The 22795-nt window shown below is 48.3% G+C and overlaps 1 protein-coding gene across 2 annotated transcripts in view; it reads right to left on the bottom strand.

The window, feature by feature from the left end:
- The window catches only part of COLQ (collagen like tail subunit of asymmetric acetylcholinesterase), a 63126-nt gene extending 45185 nt beyond the window's left edge, over positions 1-17941 (bottom strand). For both annotated transcript variants that reach the window (XM_065876594.1, XM_065876596.1), the window contains exon 1: positions 17836-17941. In XM_065876594.1, coding sequence (XP_065732666.1) covers positions 17836-17941 — 106 coding nt within the window. The remainder of the gene's footprint in view (positions 1-17835) is intronic.
- Positions 17942-22795: the final 4854 nt, after the last annotated feature.

The raw sequence follows: 22795 nt of genomic DNA, 5'->3' as shown, positions 1-22795 counted from the left end.
CTGCCTCCCAGGCACCAGGCCAGCACCCCTGTCCCCACTGCTGCCACATGCAGGCCTGTTTCCTGATGAGCCTCCCAAAGTGGAGTCTGCTTTGCATCTTCCCCTGGCCATGTCTCCCACCCCTGCTGCCCAGAGAGGCTGTGTGGCCTGGCTAACTCGGCACCCTTCCCAAGGACTCAGACTCCCCAGAAGTAGGCTGGAGGACCTGGGGTCTGTCTTCTCACTGCCAGACACACTCTCCTTGACCAAACTTTGGTCAGGCTCTGAACCAGGCCCCCACCTTGGGCTTCCTTGCTGAGTCCAGTTTTAGCAAGAAGCCTGCTAAGTCGGTTTAGAGAGAATCGCCACCCTTGAGATCCGTTCACCCTTGATATCTGATCAAATTCCTCATCTCCCCCACCCCTGATACCTTATCACCTGGCCTGCCTTCAGCGAGAATCCTGTTAAGTGGCTTTAGCAAGATCCCCCTACCATGAAACGATGACAACACCAGACTCAGCACATCCCACGCATTATCGCACTGAATCCTCAGAGTACGATTACCCTCGATTTACAGAGGAGAAATCTGTAAATTTCAGATTGGTCCAGGCCACACGGCTGGGACTGGGGTCAGAGTTCAACAGGACTCTCGTGCAGCCCTGGGAGAAGGTGGCCGCTGGTGGCCGCTTCCCCAGCCCCGGGGATGGCTCCCCGTCAGACTGCCCTCCCCGTTCCTGCTGCTTTCCCTGCTCTTGTGGGCCAGGCGGCTGCCCTCCGACCTGGCCCTTCCCTGGTGGCTGGCTCTCTTTACTCTTAACCCCCAGCTTCCGACTTTACATCCCAGGACCTCCTCAGAGTTGAGGCTGTGAGGAGAAGGCTTGGACTCCCCCAGAATGTGTGCTCCCTGCCACCCCATAGGCCAGAGCTATCCCTGAGAAGCGGTGGCACTGCCCAGCTCCCCTGCAGTGAGGGTAGCTGGGGCGCGTGGCTACATGACTCTTCCCACCGATGGTTCTGCCTGGATGCAGAAGACTCCAGCCCTGGGTGATGCTGGAGCCAGGACGGAAAGGGCCTGCATCTCTGGATGCCAGTGAGGAGGCCGGCCACTCCCAACCAGGGCCACTGGACTCTTGGGCGAGCAGAAAATGAATTTTGACTAGACAAAGTCACGGACATGTTGGCGTTTGTTTGTCACAGCAGGTGGCATTACCCCAACAGGGGGTGAAGCGCCAGCCACAGGAACATTCGTGAGCATTCGGTACCTTCCCTGGTCCCCACAGCCACTGCACGCGGTGATATCAACCATCAGCCTCGTCTCCAGACGATGGTCAAGATCTAAGGATGTGCCCGAGGTCTCACACAGCTGGTAGGAAGTTGGCCAGATGTCTTGAATTGAAGACATCAGCTGAATCCAGATGTCTGACGCTGGAGAGTTCTGGAGGTGACCAGCACCAAGTGGTGACCTTGCCCCACACCCTCACCAGCCGGCAAGAATGAGCAGGGAACCTCAGACAAACGCAGGTGTGTCCCAGCCAGCTGGGCTTGGAGGCGTTTCCAACACCCAGTCCCATGTCTTTCTAACCAAACCTCATGATCACTCATCTTCGGGTCCTAGTTTCCTGGTTGGCAAACGCAATCCGACCTCCCTGACTATCCTGGCCTCAGAGCGGGTTCGGTCATGTGTGCATTTACTTTCTCTGTTGAAGAGTTTACTCTTCAAGGTGGGCAAGGGATCTGCAACTCATTTTGAAATTCATCGGATAAAATAAGGTGGATAAACAGAGGATAGAGTAAATATAGCAAAATGATAACGACGGCAGAATCTATGTGCTGGGCGTATTTGTTTGCTAGGGCTGCCATAGCAAAGTACCTGGGCAGCTGAAATAACAGAAATACATTTTTCACAGTTTGGGAAGCTAGACATCCAAGACAAAGGTATCAGAAGGTTTGGTTTCTTCCAAGGCTTCTCTCCTTGGCTTGCAGAAGGCTACCTTCTCCCTGTGTCCTCACATGGCCTTTGCTCTTTTTAAGCATCCCCGGTGTCTCTTTGTGTGTCCAGATCTCCTCTTCCTATAAGGACACCAGTCAGATTGGACCAGAGCCACTGCTATGGCCTCACTTAACCTTAGTCACCTCTCTAAAGGCCTATCTCCAAATACAGTCACATGCTGAGGTAATGGGGGTTGGGACTCTAATATATGCATTTTAGGGGAGGTGGGAGTTGCAAGGCAGCCCATAACAGTAGGCATACTGGTGTTCCCTGGACAATTCTTTCCACTTTTTGTTTTTGAATGTTTGGGATTTTCCCTAATAAAAAAGAATAAACTTTAAAAAATTTAAGTAGGCAACAGAGAACCAGAAGTTACCTCCACAGGGTTAGGATTGGGGGTGGGCCATCCAACACCCTTGCTAGCAAATATCTGGGCGCTCTGTAACTGCACACAGAACCAGGACACCAGTGTCGCCTGGAGGAGCCTGTAGCCATTAATCAGGAGACCTTGAGCAAGTAACCAAATCCTCAGGAAAGACATGAGGTGGACATCCCCTTCCGTACCCCACCCCCCCGATAAGGCTGCCCAGGCCACAAGGATGAAGGAGAATCACCTCACACTGGCCATTAATTTGTAGTAAGTCATGTACCAGAAGTGGCTGCTTTGTGCGTAGATCTAAGGAGACAAACCCATCTTTCCTTCCTCCCACAAGAGAATTTTTTGGATGTTATCTAAAGGAAGGCATCTGCTTTTCTGAGTTCAAGTTCTAATTTGACCAAATGGCATGTGGTAAATGGAGAGGAAGAAGGAGGCAATGTTATTAGGAGCTGAGGGAACATCAAGAAACCTCCTCAGGGCTGGCTGTGCCTTGGCTCTGAATTTGATTATGGCGGCCAGGATAAATCAGCGAGTCCTATTAACTCTTCTGCTTTGGCTTGATGGGGGGAGGCCAAGTTTCTAGAGTTATTCGGGAGATCTGGCCACAGGTCAGAGATGAAACCCTCCAGCTGCATTAAGCCCAAAGGGTGGGCTGTTTCAAACATGTGCTGACAACCGGGGCTGAGTGGAAAGACCCTGTATTTCCACCAGCTATGTTCCCACACTTTCATTTATCCATGGTGACATTTTAGCTCTATGGACACTTGTGATTCGAAACCATGTGGCTCACTTAGCCCTTTCCCTAGAGCCTCCATCCCTGCCCCATCACCTCCAGTAATTGTTATCCGAGGGTCCACAGCAGGTGGGGAAGAGGGAAGCAGGGTCCCTGGGTGCCCGTGGCTGCCCACTGGCACAGTGAACACTTCTACCCATTGGTCTCATGAGTCACTGAAATCCCTGGATTCCAGAAAGTGGGGGACCTTGGGTTGACCCCCTTGAACTCAACTGAGCAATAGAGCTTACTGACTGAACAAGTTGGCAAAAGGAACCTTATAAATACTGCTGTAATTATGTGATTCTACCATTCTGGAAAGTCTCTGAGATCTCAAGTACCTTTGCTAATTTGGGTCTAACGGACTTTTAAAGACAGAAAAATCCCATCCTGTGCTCCAGATGAGAGGCTCTGTTTTGTATGTATATATGGGATTTTGTCTAATTGTTTAGAAAAGGTAATACATTCATGTGATTCAAAATTCAAAAAGTATAAATGCGTATACTTGAAAACTCTCCTACCTTGTCCCAGTTCCAATTATTTATTATCAATTAGTCTCCTGTGTATTCTTCTATGAATATTTTCTGCATACAGAAGCAAATAAGTAGGTATAATATTTCCCTCTCTTGCTCAAATGGTTACCTGTAATATAACACTATACCTGTGATACTTCACAGTATTTCTAAGAGTATTCTGTATTACTGCATAAAATGCATACACATTCCTTCCTATGGCTATGTAATATTCCTTCATTTGGAAGAACCGTAATTTGTTCACCCTGCCCTGTACTAATGTGCATTTGGGTGATTTGCAAACATTTGCTGATATAAACAATGATACACCAAAAATTTATATGGAATTATAACAGACCCAGAATTGCTAGAGCAATCCTGAGGAAAAAGAAAAAAGCGGGAGGCATAACTCTCCCAGACTTCAGACAATACTACAAAGCTACAGTAATCAAAACAGTGTGGAGTTGGTACAAAAACAGGCATAACGATAAACATAACAGAATAGAGAACCCAGAGATAAACCCACACACCTACAGTCAATCTTCGACAAAGTAGGCAAGAATATAAAACGGGAAAAAGACAGTCTCTTAAACAAGTGGTGCTGGGAAAGTTGGACAGCTGCATGTAAATCAATGAAGTTAGAACACACCCTCACACCCTACAAAAATAAACTCAAAATGGCTTAAAGACTTAAACATAATACACGACAGCATAAAACTCCTAGAAGAGGACATAGGCAAAACATTCTCTGACATAAATTGTACCAATGTTTTCTTAGGTCAGTCTCCCAAGGCAATAGAAATAAAAACAAAAATAAACAAATGGGACTTAATCAAACTTACAAGCTTTTGCACAGCAAAGGAAACCATAAAAAAAAAAAAAAGAAAAGACAACCTATGGAATGGGAGAAAATATTTGCAAATGATGCTACAGACAAGTGCTTAATCTCCAAAATACACAAACAGCTGATACAACTCAACAACAACAACAAGAAAAACAAACAACCCAATCGAAAAATGAGCAGAAGGCCTTAATACACATTTCTCCAAAGAAGACATACAAATGGCCAAGAGGCACATGAAAAGCTGCTCAACATCACTAATCATTAGAGAAATGCAAATCAAAACTACAGTGAGGTACCACCCCACACCAGTCAGAATAGCCATCATTTAGAAGTCTACAAATAGCAAATGCTGGAGAGGGTATGGAGAAAAGGGAACCCTACTACACTATTGGTGGGAATGTAAGTTGGTACAGCTACTATGGAGAACAGTATGGAGGTGCCTCAGAAAATTAAAAATAGAATTACCATATGATCCAGCAATCCCACTCCTGGGAATATACCCAGACAAAACTATAATTCAAAAAGATACATGCACCCCTCTGTTCATAGCAGCACTATTCACAATAGCCAAGACATGGAAACTACCTAAACGTCCATCAACAGATGAATGGGTAAAGAAGATGTGGTACATATATACAATGGGATACTACTCAGCCATAAAAAAGAATGAAATAATGCTATTTGCAGCAACATGGATGCAACTAGAGATTATCATACTAAGTGAAGTAAGTCAGAAAGAGAAAGAAAAATACCATATGATATCACTTACATATGGAATCTAAAATATAACACAAATGGGGATTTCCCTGGTGGTGCAGTGGTTAAGAATCCACCTGCCAATGCAGAGGACACAGGTTTGAGCCCTGGTCTGGGACGATCCCACATGCTGTGGAGAAACTAAGCCCTTGTGCCACAACTACTGAGCCTGCGAGCCACAACTGCTGAAGCCCACACGCCTAGAGTCGTTGCTCTGCAACAAGAGAAGCCACTGCAATGAGAAGCCCGCACACCACAATGAAGAGTAGCCCCCGCTCGCCACAACTAGAGAAAGCCCACGTGCAGCAACGAAGACCCAATGGAGCCATAAATAAATAAATAAATACATGCATACATTTATTTTAAATTAATTAATTAATTTAATTTAATTTAATATAACACAAATGAACTTATCTTTGAAACAGAAACAGACTCACAGACATAGAGAACAGACTTGTGGTTGCCAAGGGGGAGGGAGAAGGGAAGGACGGACTGGGAGTTTGGGATTAGCAGGTGCAAACTATTATATAGAGAATGGATAAACAACAAGGTCCTACTGTACAGCACAGGGAACTATATTCAGTATCCTGGGATAAGCCATAATGGAAAAGAATATGAAAAAAGAATGTCTGAATGTATATAACTGAGTCACTTTGCTGTACAGCAGAGACTGGCACAACCTTGTAAATCAACTACGCTTCCAAAAAAAACCCAACAAAACAATGATACAATAGAATAACATTTTGCATGCATCTTTGTATATGTTGTTAAGCATGTCCATTGGATGAATTTCTAGAATAGAATTGCTGGGTCTAATAGTGTGTGCATTTGTAGTTTTTACACATGATGCCTAATTCATCTCCACAGTCTCCATCAATTCACATTCCGTCCCACAAGCAGAGGATGAGGGTATCTATTTCCACATACCCTCACCAGCACACGTGATGTCAGACCTTTTGAATTTCACCCATCTGATGGATGAAAAATGGCACTTCAGTGTGGTTTTAATGTGCATTTCTCTTACGGTGAATGAGGCTGGGATATTTTCACACGTTTTAGAGCCCTATGTATTTATTCCATTTTTCCATTAGGTTGTTGGTCTTCCATTATAAATTTTTTAAAATATATTTTAAAAAGCATCATTTTATGATGACTTGCAGATATTTTCCCCAGTTTGTTTTGATCTTTTGACATTGTGTTTTTAATTGTTTTTCCCATACACAAATTTTTTCTTTTTATCTGGTAGAATCGATTGTAGAAGCCTTTTTTTATGGCTTCTGTGTCCCCCCCCCCACTAAAATTACCCCCTCAAATCCATCAAGGTTTCTTCTAATAATTTTATGCTTTCATATCTTATGTCTAAATCTTAATTGATTTGTGCTTTATTCTGGTATAAGATGTAAGTTTGTTTGTTTGCTTGTTTTCCAGGAGATGTTTTATCTGTGACCTAAAGCAGGAAACAAAAACATTCTCTAAACTATGAAGCCTGCAAACCTCAAGTGTCACAACACTCGGTAACGTGAGTAACATGCACGGTGAGAGTGGGACTTGAACCCAGATCAACTTATCTTCACTGCTCTGTTCATTCAAATGCCAACCACCTGTGCACCCCAGATACTGCTACCGTGACCCACTTCACTTCTCATTTATTATTTCATTTGTGTGTGTGTGTGTGTGTGTGTGTGTGTGTGTGTGTGTGTGTGTGTGTGTGTTTGGCTACACCATGAGGCATGTGGGATCTTAGTTCCCAGATCAGGGATCGAAACTGTGCCCCCTGCATTGAGAGTGCCAAAGTCTTAACCACTGGACCACCAGGGAAGTCCCATCCATTTGTGTTATTTTAATGTCACAAACAGACTGTGGGCTCCTTGTGTTAGTTTGTCTTCTGAATCTTCTTGTTCAATATAATAGTTAAGTATATAGTAGGAGGTGCAATAGAAATTGGTCATTTGATTGATGGGATGTGTATCAAAAGCTACATTTATCAAGTAATAGTCATAATTAATTTAGAGACAGACAGATTGAAACATGCTAATGATGATGATGAGGATGAGGATGGTCTGAATCCATTCAAATGGATTTTATTGCCTCATGTAGGAAAAAAAAATCAAACAAAATGCAAAGTGGCAGCAGATGGGTATGTGGCCAGAAAACTGAGCATCTTTGTCAAGTCAGCCACCATTTGCTGGCATTCTGTTTGAAATTTTCATGTTTAATAATCTACCTCTGATTTCCCAGGAGGACCCACACTGGCAGGCCTGGTGATTTGACATTGCTGTCCATTTGGAAGGGCGCAAGACTGTTATTCCATACAAGGCAGATGCCACGTGGACTGAGGGCCCCGTTCTCCTGACTCGGATGAATTGGATATGGGAAGTGACTTGTCTACCAGCTGGATCCACACAGGGTTGCACAACTTCCAGTGGGGGGAATGCCCTCAGGCTGCAGCGCCCCGGGGGCTCCTAGTGTGCTCACCCTGTCTGGGGAGGTGAGAGCTTTCTCCCTCACAGCTCAGGGAGGCGTCTGTGGGTGGACTTTGCCCATCAGCTCAGGACTCAGTAGCTAAGGCGTCATCCTCAGGTGTGAGCCCGTGCTTTCCAGATCGTGCCCTCCCATGCTTCCTCCTTTGATTCTCAGCACAATCCCTCGAATTACTCTCTATTGTGCCCCCCTTTTCCAGATGAGGAAAACTGAGGCTCTGACAGTTAAGGTCCTATGGAGCTGGGCTTCTGAGCCCAGACCTCCGGTTCCGAAGCCCACACACTGTGATGGTTTCCGCTCAGTGCAGGCTTTCGATGGAGACTCTGAATTCTGCAAATCTTCAGCACCAGGAGCAAACCTCTCCAGCCACTGAATAACAGCAGGTGGAATTATAGTAAAAACGAATCATCCTGGGAGAAGGCAAGCAGCCTGGATTCCAACACTCTCACTGCCATTTGGCATAATGGTTGCAACCACTGACCGAGAGCTTAACTATGTTCCAGGCACAGTGCAAAGCTCTGTACCTACTACACTGCCATCTGATGAGGCAGGTACTCTTACTAACCCCATTCTACAGAGGTGGAAACAGAGGTGTTAAGAAATCAAACCAAGACCACTTGGCCAAGATCACTCAGCTAGTGGGTCACAAAGATGTCACTCAAGTCCACAGCTGTCTGAACCTGAACCCCACGCCTTTTCCTGCTATGTCGTGAGTTCTCAGGTGCCAAGGCTCGGAAGAGAAACATGTGCTGAGACCCCTTCTTTGTGGAGGAGCTAATTCTGTAAATTAGCAAGTGACTTGCGAGCCACAAAGTCAAGGAAAGTCTGCAGCTAAAAGGATTTTTGGAATCTGGTCCATCCCTTCATTTTACAGATGAGAAAAATGAGTCTCACAGACAGCAAATGGCTGGTCCAACAGTACACACGTCCTAGAGTCAGTGGCAGGTCAGAGAGAGAGCCCAGGTTTCCCGAGTTCCACCTCAGTGCCTTAGCACCACCACTGTTTCCTCTCAGGGAACATCAGTAAACAGGCAGGTGGCCAAGCCCGCTGGCTAACCGTCCTCACGCCTCCGCCTTCTAGTTGGACCTAGACTTGAGCAGCAGGCCCCATGCCGGTCAGGCAGGCGCCCTCTCGCTTTCCTGACTGCACAGCAGAGGAAGCGCGGGCTGGACAGTCAACTCAGATATTGAAGGAAAAAAAAGAAAAGAAATCATTTACTCAGACACTTTGGGGAAAGCACTGCCAGGGCCTGAATCGTCCAGACCGCCTTTCGGCCTCCCGGTGTTCACTTCGTGGGCAGCCACGGAGCGTGGAAGAGCGCCACCCAGACCCAAGGCCTTCGCTCAGGACACTCGTGCCCACCGTTGACTTTCTCCGCCACGACCTGCCCAACACAGTCAGGAAGGCGGACAGGAGGGAAAGGGTTGTCCTCATTTGGAACGCCCCTAAATCCTGAACACTAACCTCAGCAGTGGAGAATCTGGTTTCTGGATGACCACAGAGGATCTGGAGGCCTTTTGGGGGCCACCCTGTGAGGTCCACCCCAATGCAGATGATCTCAGAAACCGAGCCAGTTCAGTTTGGGCAAAAAGGGCAGCCTGGTTTGAACTCTCGACAGTAACGACGCACCTGGCAGGCCCCTCATAGAGGCCCCTCATACAGGTCCCTCATACCTCCTCAAACACTTGAAGAAACCCCGAGTCACAGTAAAGTAAGAAAGCCCCAGTCCGGCAGGTAGGCCTCTACAGGTGGGATGGCCACCATCACCCCATCCCCCATCCACCTGGGTCCCCAAGACCCCCATGCCAGGTCTCAGAAGGTCCTTCCTGGAGCATGTGTCCCAAGAGAAATCTACCAGCTGCAGCAGGAAAGCTCCAGTGCTCTCTCCAGGCTTCTCAGAAAGATACCAAGAAGACCAGGTGAGCGGTGGCAGGATGCGTGAGGAAAGGAGCAGGGAGACCCAGGAGGGGAGGAGCCTGTCCAGTTCCCATTCACAGTTCCTTCTTTTCTTTCCTCTCTTTTTTCAGACCTCAGCTGGTTCACGGTGCAAGCCCTCAGCAGCCACCAGGCCTCCTCTGCAGCTGTCGCAGCTCCCAGCACCTGCCTCCTGCTTGTGCTTATGTTGGTTGCCATGGAGACATAAGGGCGGGCTTGAACGGAGTCGAAGGCTCTGGGCTGGGCGATGGAATAGGGCCAGGTGCATTTTTAAAGCCATCTGGGAAAGCTGGTCATCACGAGAAGAGCCTCCTTCCCTGGTCAATGGGTCCCTGCTTTAGGGACTGGTTCACAAATGCAAAACGGATAAAAGCTGAGCCCCTCTTTTTGCCTTAACCCACTGGATATTTTAAGCAAAAAGTTACTGTCTGTATTGTATTTGGGATTTTTGCCTTTTGACACCAATGCACCTTAGGGGAAATCATGACCTCCCGGCATGTGTAGAGACAGCGTGGGGTCCTGAACATAATGAGAGAAAAGGTTTATACATCACACACCAGGCACTTTTTTACAGTTCTTTGTGTTCATAATTAGCCCACTTAATCTTCACAACTGCTTTGTGAGTGAAACCCTACTCTGAGCCCCATTTTACAGGTGGGGAAACTGAGGCACATAGAAGGCACTTTGCCTGCCCAGCATCACAAAGCTAAGGGAGACACAAGACTTGAACCCAGAGGTCCCCCTTCTAATCAATAGGCTGTTCTGCCTCTGCAATAATTTGGGGTGCAGAGAGTCCTGATTTGGCTATTTGGCCCTGGTACTATGTGACCTCAGGCAAGTGACTGCATCTCTCTGAATGGTAGTTCCCTCTTTGGTAAAACTGGGGTACTAATGTCTTGTGAAATTGTGAAGATTAGAAGTCAGGTACGTAGAGTCTAGCAAATAAGCAGTGCTCTATGCAAGGTAACTTTATTAGTGTTAGTGGGGGCTCCCTTAGCTACTGGACCCCAGCTCTGGTATCACAGCAGGGGGGTGCCGAGCTGTAACCGCTGCTGCCCAGAAGGGGTGGGTGGGCAAGCAACTGCAAAAGGGCCAGCAGAGGGCTTCCCTGGTGGCGCAGTGGTTGAGAGTCCGCCTGCCAATGCAGGGGACACGGGTTCGTGCCCCGGTCTGGGAAGATCCCACATGCCGCGGAGCGGCTGGGCCCGTGAGCCATGGCCGCTGAGCCTGCGCGTCCGGAGCCTGTGCTCCGCAGCGGGAGAGGCCACAACGGTGAGAGGCCCGCGTACCGCAAAAAAAAAAAAAAGGGCCAGCAGGACCACAGCTGCTGGGAGATGTTGCTGCTTCCCTGCCATAGGCCTCTGCACTCGCCAGGCCCCGTGGGCTGCCAGCTCCGGTCACAAGCACCTGTACCTATGCCAGAAAGCTTCCCCCGTCGTGGAAGTTGCCTGGGGAAGCATGTCCCCAGGAGCTGGTGGATCAATATCCCAGTCCCCTGTCTCCCTGGGGTCCCAGGAGATCTGAGCCCCAGCTGCCCACAGCAGGAATCGGCTCGTGAACTCCCCCAGGACTGATGGCCTCCCCTTCCCTGCCTCGGTTTCCCAGTGCCCTACTGGGATCACCTCCCAAGCCCACCACTTGCGCCCAAATCCTTGTCTCAGGGTCTGCTCTGGAAAGGGATCCAGATGACGACAGTATTCATGCCTGTGCCTCTGATCCTGATGTCCTTAAAGAAAGCACTCGGGGGACACTTGACCCAGTGCAAAAGGCAACTGTAGGAGAATAACTGATTAATGGCCCCCAAAGAGGTCCAGACCCTAATTCCTGGAACCTGTAAAGGCTACCTTATACAACAAAAAGAACTTTGCAGGTGGGATTAAATTAAGATATTTAGGAGGGGGAGATTATCTGGGTGGGCCCTAAATGTACTCACAAGTGTCCTTATAAGAGAGAGGCAGAGGAAGACTGACACGGAAGAAGAAGACAGTGTGACCACTGAGTGGCCGTAGGAAACTAATACAGGAACTCAGGGGTGACCGTGAGCAGTGGTCCTCAAAGCGTGGCCCGTCCACCTGCAGCATCAGCAGTGCCTGAGATCTTATTAGACGTGCAAACTCATGGGCGCCGCTCCAGACCCACTGCATCAGAAATTCTGGGGGCGGGCCCAGCAGTCTGTCTTAACAAACCTTCCTGGCAGGCCCCTCATAGAGGCCCCTCATACTTCCTCAAACACTTGAAGAAACCCCGAGTCACAGTAAAGTAAGAAAGCCACAGTCTGGGGGTGCTATAATGGTAAGGCACGGCGTTAGAATCACCTGGGGAGCTCTCAACACTCTCAGTGCCCGATCCCATGCCCTGCAGAGTCTGATGAAATTGGTCTGTTCAGCCTGGACGCTGGGCTCCTGTAAAGCATCCCAGGTGATTCTCGTCTCTCCAGAGCTGAGAACCAGTGCTGTAGTTTGAGAACCACTTATCCAGAACATTAAGTTTCAAACTGAGCTTTGCAGAGCTTGGGAAGTCTGGAAAAATGTCTAGACTGCTAAAGAAGGAGGAGGCAGGGTCCAAACCAGCAGGGCTTCTGACCCAGATGGTCCAGATAGGCAGAGGTAACGAGGAAGGCAGCCCAGATGTGAGACGGGAGCGTGAAGTGGGGACTCGGGAGCTGCACCATGCCAAACAGTCGCTGTGGTGTGGGTCAGGACTGCCAGGTTGCCCTTTTTTCCAAGAGGTTTTTTGGTTTTTAAGAGACATCAGAAATATATTGTAAAAATTTGTTAAATCACTTGAGTTTTAAATGTTAGCAACTAAGGCAATTTTAAAAAGTTTTCTCTGTCTCTTTTTTTTTTTTAAGTACTGCAACATGATGGCTGAGTACAGCTCCACATGAAGACTGGACTCGGTCCTTGGGCAGCTGGTTTGCGAGCTCCAGCTCTACTGTAAGGGTCTTTCATTCACCCCTTGAGCCCAGCAGACTAGTCTTCTCAGGGTGATGACAGGAACTCCATGTGGGCAGGATGTTTTTGTCTGCTCACTGCTGCATCCCAGTTCCAGGTACCAGAGTTGGGACTTACTAAGTGTTTGTTGAATGAATAAGTGCTCATAGCAATCCTGTGAGACTACTATACCCATTTTACAGATGAGGGAGTCGAGACTCACACCACAGTTACGGTGTGAGCGTCCCACAATCACCCAGAGGCAGGATTTAGACCCAGGGCTCCCACAGCAGGGACAACTGTGAAGAGCAAATACACTGCAGCTATGAAAAAGCTTGGCAAGATAAGGGGTTTGGGGGCACTTGGTACCAATTATAAGAGCAATGCGAGCAGTAGTTATGACGTGAACTGCGTTTCAGGAAGACGGGTCCCCAGCCTACTTGGTGACTCACACAAGTCAGAGGGGTTTCTGTTCCTTCTGGATCTGTGTTGTTTTTGTATGGTCGTGGGTCTGAGGAAGGAAGGCTTGGGTGTGGTGAGTGACAGTGTCGGTGCTTGGCCTGGATCTCTGGAAAGAAATTCCTTGTCTCTCATACCCACCCCTCTGTGAGCTGGAGAGGGGTCCACTGCTTCATTCAGAGGCTTGGGGTGGGGCGAAGTGGGCAAGCTGGGACCCCTGGAGGGCCCTTTAATTTAAGAAGCCTCTCTGATTATATTATCCAGAGGAAATGTGGGGAGCTAAATCAGAGGAGATGGCTGGGAAGTACATTACAGAACATTAAACAATAGCCGACCAGCATCAGACACAAATAAATGGCCCATAATCTACTGCCAAGAACATGATTGGTCCCAAGCAGTGGCCTGGCTGGCTTCCAGTCAGGGGAGTGCAGGGCCGGACACCACGTACTATAGGCCACAAAACGCCTGCCCGGTCACGTCCCAGCACCCACAGGAGAAGATTGCGGCACCCAGACAGAACTCATAAGCTTCCACAAGATCTCACTCTCCAGGACTGGAGGTGGGTCTTCTCTCCATCCTGTCCTGAGCCCTGGACCCAAACATCATCGGGAGAGTTCCTGCCTGCCTGAGAAATCGCATGTTGGAGAAGGGAAGCCACGTGTGTCTGTGGGCATAGGGTCGTTTGGCTCTCACCCCTGAAGACAACGTCTGTGAAATGGGGTTCCCCTGGATCCAGGAAGCCTCATTCCCCAAAATGCGCAGGTTGAAGCTCATCTCACTAGAGCCTCCTTTAGCTTAGATCTTTAACTCCTGTTACAACACAAGTACCTCCAAAGAAAGATAAACCAGTACCCTGGCAAGTCGTGCACCCTTTAGTGTGAAGTCCTTGTCTCAATCGTTTGCTGAGAGCTTCAGGCACTGATGTCCTGAGGAGAAGGCAGGAGAGTGCAGAGGATAAAGACCTGAAGCTGGGTTTTTGGAGGCTGGGGTACAGGATCTTAAAAGCTACTATCACTGTTTATCCATGGCCATAGCAAATTTGGTCTACGTTGGTAAGAGCCCTGGACTTAGAGTCAGCGGGCAGGGTTCCAGTCTCCAGCTCTCCCCACACCAGCTGTGCCATCTTGGGCAAGTCACTTAACCTCTCTGAGCCTTCATTTCTCCATCTGAAAATCGGGAGTGAGGCCACCCCCATCCTGGGTGCTGTGAGAGACTGAAGTGTGCAGAAGGCCTTTCATTCTATAAATATCACTGTCCTTGGGTCTGTGCCACCACATTCTAGAAACTGTACGAAAACGGAGCCACATCCGTGGATGGACCCTGGGGCTGAGTCAGTGCACAGACCGCAGCGAGTCCAGCCAGGCCCGCCAAACCCAGGCCAGATCAGCTGACCCTTAGCTGATCCACAGACACATGAACTTCAACAATAAACAACTGTTGCTCAGCCACTGAGCGTTAGGGTGGTGTATCGCCCGGCAGGGGTTAAAAGACACCAAAGTTAGGGCTCCGGACACTTTAAATCTTAGGGCCATGTTCAGTAGAAATTAATATATATGACACATCTCTGCCTTCTTAGGCAAAATGAAGTGAGTACAAGTCTGTCTTCACTGGGTCATTTCCGCTCATCACAGTGCAAACCAGTCAACGAGCGGTAAGTCAGTGGTGCCTTCAGGGGATACACACAGAATGGAGGCTCTAGAAGTAGTTCCAATCGGCTATCCTTTCCCATCTCAGAACTATTCCCTGGTTCTCTGCCATTTTTCTTGTAATCAGTTTTATCAGCTGCCTTTGTTGTTCTTGTTGTCACCGTGTCTATCTTAAACAGCAGTCCCCTCCCCAATCTACTGTGCTGCGGCTACGTCACCACCCTCAAGAAGCCTGCTCACTGAGCCTGCGAGGACGATGTCCCACGTAAGAGTTCACAGGCTTGGAGTGAGGGCCTGAGCTAGTTTTCTCTGTATCCAGGGCAGGTGCTTTAGTGCTGGGATTGCTATCATCAATTTTGGTCTCTATGATGCTTTTTGCTCCCTCCTCCACTCGGGGACCCGATAGTGGAGGCTGCCAGGCAATGAACATCTGACCCAGAGAGCTGGGCTGTGTCTAGCGTTGCTGGAATCCAGTCTCTTCTGAAGAGAGTGAAGGAAAGAAGCAGCCCACAGGCCTGTAAGAGCGCTTCCTCCGTCCCAGCCCGTCTCTGGGGCCTGCGCTATGCATCCTGCTTGTCTTGTGTCCCCTGCAGCCGCTTCGCACAGTGCCAGGCACACAGTAGGCGCTCACTAAGCTACGGTGGGTGGGATGAAAAGACTTGCTGGTGGCACTTTTCACTATGTGCACAGGGCTGGGCTTCTTCAGAAGAGCTAAGAATGTGTGAGCTTCTGAATACAGACTGTTTCACATCAGATTGTGGGAAACTACTTTGAAAGGATTAAAGTTCTCCCGTGTTAAGGAACAGTTCCCGTTTCAGGGCATAAGTTTATTTCTGAACTGTGCTATCAGGAAGCCCTGGTGACAAGAAGAAGGGGACAAAGCAAAGTGAGAAAGCAGGAGGAAGCAGATGTCTTTTTTGCTCTGTTGAGCTGCCACCTTAGTGGTTCCCCCCAGAGCTACCCCACTGTTTTACCAAATGTTTAAAGGGCACATTCTCCACCAGAAGACCTGGATGTAGCAGTTTACCAAGAAGTGCCTATGGACAGGTGGGCCACCTCTTCTCAGTTCCCTCTCCCTTCACTCAGCCAGGGGCTGACCCCCACGACTGCATCCAGGGGCTCCCCTGCCCTGGCTTCCGATTGGGTTTGGCCGTGAGAGGCATTGCCAAGAGGTGGTCGGATTGGAGGGGAGAGCGGTCTTCTGCGCTTGCTCTCTGCTTTGGGTCCCTTTGGGACCAAGGCTCCTCTCAGCCGCCCCTCCTCCAAGGTCCCAAATCTCCCCAGGATCCAGTTCCCCACTTGGTCCTCTTGTCTCCTCAAGCCCCGGGGTGGTAAAGTCTTCCCTCAGCTGCTCATTGCTCAACCTTCCTTCTTGGCGCCCCTAAGCCCACCCACACCCCTGAAAGCGGGCCCCTCATTCCAGTCTTTTCTTGAACCATCGGAGTTACTTCTCCTTCCTGCTGTTACCCTGACTGGAACAGTCTGTACCACGTCTTGCCTAAGAGATGTCTAAACTATGCCGAGGCTCTCTCGAGGGCAAGGAGCTCAAAGAAAATCAGAGGTCCTCTTCTCTCCAGCTTTCAGAACTCATTAGCCATTGTGGCTGTATCTAAATTAAGTGGTACAAAATGATGGCAGACTCCAATCTACAGATGAGAAAAGTTTTCATTCCTTCATGCACTCATCCATTCACCAACTATTTACTGGGCATCTACCCGATATTCCCCCACGTAACTAGTGATAATGGCCAAGACAGACACAGTCCCTGCCCGTGTGGTGCTTACAGTCTACCACCAACCACCTGCCAGAAGCCAGAGAGCCCGCCAGAGGCAGGGCTGGGACCAGAAGACTGAGTTTCTTTGAGTCCTGAGCCTTTGGCAGATCCTCCAAGGAAGCTATGGCCCAAACAAGGTTAAGAACCACCAAGCAGACCCAATTAACTATGAAGCTCCCCCCCTGAATAATGACCCACTCACTCCCAGAAGCTTGGCGCTCTCAGCCTGAACCGGGGGTGGGACATGCCGACTGTCCACCTTTCCTGCCCCCCACCTCCAACATTCTCCGCAAACTGCCTGCACTCCTCCCTCCCGTCACACGTTTATAATTAGCCCCACGCCCTCCTCTGCGTCCCTCCCTCAGGGCCCACAGATGCTGGCAGCTCCACAGGTCACACTGAGCCATTCTTATGAATGGAGAGGGCTGGGGACTGCATCCAGAGCTGTGCCCTCCCTCCTGGAGAGCCTGCGCCCAGCAAAGGCGGTGGGAGTGAAACTTCTGCCTCAATTCAAGTACCTCGGAGCTGCGTGCTGGAGGGTGTGACGGAAACAGCTTTTTCTGGGGAGAGCCAGGGGTGACCGAGGAGAACTGAGGGGGTCTGTGATGGGACCGGCTGCCAAGCCTGGGGTCTGTCCGCCCCCCTCAAGCCCTCCGGAAACATCCGAGTTTCCTCAGAAAGCTTTAAAGAAGCCGTGCCGGTAACCCAATACTTCCCCTGCCCGGGGTCGGGCAGGACAAGGGCAAAGCCTGGAGCCCTCAGGAGAGGTTGCCAGGCTGAGGCGGAAGGAGCCCTCTCCCCACCCCCAGCGCTACGCCCAGCTCCGGGCCCACCTGCCCCCTGCAGCCCTTCCACCTCCCCTCTTCGCTGAGGCCGAAGAGAAGCCCACCTCGGGGAGAAAGCCCAGCAGGAAAGCCCACGGGGCCGGAGAGACGGAGACCTGGTCTTGAGGCTGCAGGGGCCCCCAGACCCGGCACAACCAACGGGACTCCCTCCCGGTCAGCACACTGCACAGCATCCCCTGTGGGCCGAGCCCGCCGCGAAGGGTTCAGGGGTGTGTTTATCGAAATGTCTGGACGACTCACTTGCCTTCCTCTCTGCCTCTGTTAAGCTCCCCACAATTCCCGACCCAAACGCAACCCTGCAGCCAGTGAGGGGAAGAAACAGTGTGTTCAAGGGTCTCTGGCTTTGAGCAGCTGGGCGGGGACAAGGACAGAAGGGGCGTCCCAACGGGGGCTGGCCGGGTGACCGGAGGCTGCTGGGGCCGGCTCCCTCCCAGCCTCCCTCCACCCCGAGGGGAACGGCTGCAGAATAGCCCTTCTCCCTCCTCCTGCCAGACACTGGGGAGACAGGGAAGTTGTGGTCCTGCTTTACCTGCTGAAATCGGAAGCACGCTGGTGAGGAAGGTGGGCTGAGACACGATGAAACGGAAGAAAAGCTGAAGATAAATTCCCAGGGTCACTGGATTCAGGACAACCATGCTGGCTGTGGTGTGGAAAGTGTCAAGTTCTCAACGAAGGGCTGCAAGGAGCCTCGCTTATCTGTGCTTTGTCTTCCCCACGCTGTTTGCCTCTCTCTCCCTCTCTCTCTCCCTCACTCTCTCTGCCTCTCTCTCTCCGTCTCTCTCTCTCTCTCCCTCACTCTCTCCCCCTCTCTCTCTTTTTCCCCATGCCTTTACCAAGAAAGAATGCCAACCATTTCCCACTAAACCTTCTCCGTACTACACAGGGTTATATTTATCTTGAGCACTGGATCAAATGCCCTCATTAAAATTAAGATATCTGAATTTTCTTCTTTGGTGACTGAGGTAAGAGGCCATTGAAGAGGTGATTAAAAAGGCAGCCAGATCTCGAATGTCCACTAGAAGCAGTCCTCAAGGGCAGACAGATTTCCTCATTGATCATTCACCAGTGCCTATCGCCTCGCAGCTGCGGTGTCCAGCAGCATCACAGAATCCATTCGAACCTCTGGATTCAAACTGAATTTCCGTGGAGACAATTCCTTCTGCTGTCAGCCTGTGACATTTTTACCCACTGGGGGACAAATGTAAAGCTGACCCTGGATTTTTTTTTTCTTTAATCATCCAATAAAACGCGGAGGTGTGGGTGGGGAGATTTTATAGTTTCCAAAACAGCTTTCTCCATAAAAAAGTGTTTATCTCTCTCCAGAATTTGCAGCCTTTATCCCATGCAAAGCAGTGCATGAAAAATGAAAAGAGTCAATGGATTGCAAAGTGAATGATTATTGATCAAGCTGCATTTGGGAAACAGCATCATTGACTTGACCTTTGGCTAGACAAAATTCTTCAAATAAAAAGTGTCACATCCTTCGATGAATCCTCTTACAAGTTTATAAAGACTGTTATAGAGATCCTTAGGTCTTTCTATATAAATAATTAAAAGAATAACCCACATTTTGCTTTGATCTACATAACATACTCCCAGGGCCTCATGGGAGCTAATTCAGAAATGGTGTGGTAGCTCCTGACTCTGGGGTCCAGTAGCTGAGCCTCACTCTGGGGGAAGGTGGGGTTGGGTGAAAGCATAGGATGAGGCGATACCCACAGCGCCGGCACCAGAGGGGCTTGATTCCAGCTCTGCTGTGACCGTGGACAAATTGCTTGATCTCTCTAAGCCTCAGTTTTCTCATACAATGGAGGCGTTCCCCTTTAAAGCCTTGTTGGAAAGGTTAAATTAGGTAACGCGGGATGACTCATACATGAATTTAAAATTGTGTATAGAGACAGCCAAAATGAAACCCACGGAGCCACGGTAAATGGGCGGCAGATATGGCCACCAACAATCTCTCCCATCCCTGTATGTATACTCCACTCTTCCCAACAAGAGGCGGGGTCTGTTTCCCCTCCCGTCCAGTCTAGGCTGGCCTTGTGACTAGCTTTGACCAACAGAATGTGGCTGACGTGACACTGTGCCATTTCCAGGCCTAGGCCTTAACAGGTCTGGCAGATTTTGCTTTTGCCTTTTCTTAGAAACCAGCTGCCACATTAAAAAGTCTGGACTATTGAATAGGCCACAGGGAGGGGGAAGCAGCAGGCCCCTGGCTGTCTGGTCATCTCAGAAGAGGCACTAGACATGAGAGTGAGGTCAATTTGGATCATCTGGCCTCATTCAGGTCCCCAGATGATGGCAGTCACAGAAGTGACCAGGGGAGACCAACTGAAGAACTACACAGATGAACCAGCCCAAATTACAGATTCATGAGCAAATGAGATGGCTGTTGTTTTTGCCTTCAGTGTCCTGAAGCCACTAGGTCATAAGGTGATCTGTTATGCAGCAACAGCTAACTGGTACAGGATTTATAAGAAAAGCATGAAGAATATACTTGAGTTACATTCGAAATTAACAGGGCAGTTTAAAGAGGGGGTACGCCGTGTCACTGTTCCCAAAATTTTTAACGGAAGGATCGTGATTGTTGGCCAAGTCCAACCAGGGAATTCTCAGGCTTGTTCTCATTAACTCTGGAAACCTCTGGCCCCAGCAGTGGGCTTTGGATGGCTAGGAGAAGATGCAGGCTACGTAGTGGGAAGGTAACTTTTGAGTAACTTGGTGCCCGAATCTGAACTTTTACTGTCCAGCTCTGATTCCTCCTGTGAGAAGCAAAGGGATTTCTCCTTCTCTCAGCGCCCAGATTTCACCACTGACCGTGCAGTTGGCACAGATTATGTCACTATGTCCTGCCCGTGACACCTGCTGGTATTGTTTTTGAACTGCTTCTAAACCATCGTATGTTGCTATTTAACCTGTGTTAACGTCTCTAAAGATGAGAGACTGGGACTTCCCTGGTGGTCCAGCGGCTAAGACTCCGCACTCCCAATGCAGGGGGCCCGGGTTTGACCCCTGGTCAGGGAACTAGATCCCACGTGCCGCAACTAAGAGTTCACGTGCCACAACTAAAGATCCTGCACGCGACAATGAAGACCCTGCATGCCGAAACTAAGGCCCGGCACAGCCAAATAAATAGATAAATATTTTTTAAAAATATATGGGGGACTGTTCCAGAGCTCTGTGCACCCCTGCAGGCCCCAGGACCGTCCTCGTCACCTAATAGATCCTCAACAATGTCAGTTAATGTGATCCAATCACACCATTGTAAGATGAAAAGAAAGTAGGAAAAGTGACATAAACTTATGCTCCAGCCATACTAAGCTGTGGGCCAGGGCCTTGTCCAGGGAGGGCTGGGGCGAGTGTGGAGACTGTGGACAGTGGCCTGCATACAGAAGGCTGAATGTACACTCAGGCCACCGGGGGGAAGTCACTACTGATGTAAAGTTACGACAGGAACCTCTACCCTCTGGGGAGGCCCCAGCACAGAGGTATTTATAAGCCCCCAATATTTATTAAATCGTGTTTTGTAAATTTCCGTGTCCCATGGACCATGTGTTTTATGAGCCTATTTCACATCAGGTGACCTTAACTGACTGAGGCAGAAATTATTATCTCTCTTCAAACCCTTCTGGAAGGGCTCTGAACCTTTCAGAATCTAATAACACAAGCTATTAGATTTTTCCAGAAAGAAATTATCTGAGATTTGTGAAAGGTTTACACCAATAAAGCCAATCAAAGTTAGAGCCTTCCACCCCAAGCCTTGTAGGTGGGGGGGGATACTAAGAAACAATCTGGGGTCCCCATCACTTAACACTTAACATGCACATGCCATTTCACCCAGAGATCCCACAGAAATACTCATTCAACTGCCCAGTGGTTTAGATGCAACGATATTCATCACAGCCTCAGATTTGAAACAGGCTTTCACTCCATTCAGTGAAACATTATACAGTCATTACAAAGAATAAGGTAGTCTCGGCAACAAATGATACTGGAAAATTGGTCTTCCATATGCAAAACAAACAAGAATGAACCATAACCCTTACATTGCCCCCTACATAAAAATTAGCTCAAAGTAGATCACAGACCTAAACGTAAAAGCTAAAATCGTTAAACTTTTAGAAGAAAACAGGAGAAAATCTTAGTGGCCTTGGATTAGGCAAATATTTCTCTTTTTAAAAAAATTCTATATATTTAAGGTGAAACAACATGATTTTTTTGATGTACATATACATTGTGAAATGATTACTACAGTCAAGCTAATTAACATATTCATTACCTCACATGGTTATTTTTTTTCTAGTGAGAACACTTAAGAAGTACTCTCTTAGAAAATTTTAAGTGTACACTACAGTATTATTAACTATAGTCACCATGCTGTGCATTAGAACTCTAGAACTTTTTCATCCTACATAACTAAAACTTTGTTCCCTTTGACCGATATCTTCCCATTCCCCCCCTCACCCCTAGTGACCATCCCTGCTTCTGTGAAAAAAGAGTTCTTAAATAGGACACAAAAAGCACAAACAATAAAAGACAAAAATTTTTCATGGACTCATCAAAATTTTTAAACTTCTGCTCTTCAAAAGACAATGTTAAATTGAAAAGACAAGCCAAAAACTAGAAGAGAACACTTGCAAAACACATATATGATAAGGGACTTGTATTCAAAATACATAAAGAACTTTTACAACTCAATAATAATGAAATGACCCAATTAGAATAAATGGGCAAAGGTGTGAATGGATACTTTACCAAAGAAGATACATGCATGGCAAACAAGCACACGCAAATATACTCAACATCATGAGTCATTAGGAAAATGTAAATGAAAACCATAGTGAAATACCAGTACATACTACTAGAAGGGATAAATTTAAAAGACTGACAATTCCAAGAGTCGGTGAGGTTGTGGAGCAACTGGAACACTCCTAGTTGCTAGTGGAAATGCAAAATGGCACAACCACTTTGGAAAACAGTTTGGCAGTTTCTTATAAAGTTAAATATACACTTACTACACTACCCAACAATTCTACTCTTTGGTGTTTGTTTAAAAGAAATGAAACATATTTCCACCCAAAGACTAGTATGTATGTGCATGTTCATAACCACTTTATTTGTAATAACCAAAAGCTAGAAACAACCCAAGTGGCCATTAACTGGTGACTAGATAAACAAACTGTGTACAAGGCAACCGTAGTCAGTAACATGTGATGAACTGCCGAAACGAGGGACATGGCTGAATCTCAGACGCATCATGCAAAGTGGAAGGAGCCAACACAAAACGCTAATCCTGCTTAATTCCATGTACACAGCCTTCTGGGAAACAGAAAACTCTAGGGATGGAGAACAGATCAGTGGCTGCCAGGAGTTAGGGTTGTGAGGAGAAAGTTGACTGCAAAGGGAACTTTTGTTGATGACAGCAGTATTCTCTATCTTGATTGGAGTGGTTGTCTCCTATGTCAAAACACAGCAAACTGTACTCTTAA

Source organism: Phocoena phocoena, chromosome 4 (genome assembly GCF_963924675.1).
Source record: "Phocoena phocoena chromosome 4, mPhoPho1.1, whole genome shotgun sequence".
NCBI lineage: Eukaryota > Metazoa > Chordata > Mammalia > Artiodactyla > Phocoenidae > Phocoena > Phocoena phocoena.
The sequence above is the reverse complement of the archived record's forward strand: the minus strand, read 5'-3'. Positions and strand labels throughout refer to the sequence as shown.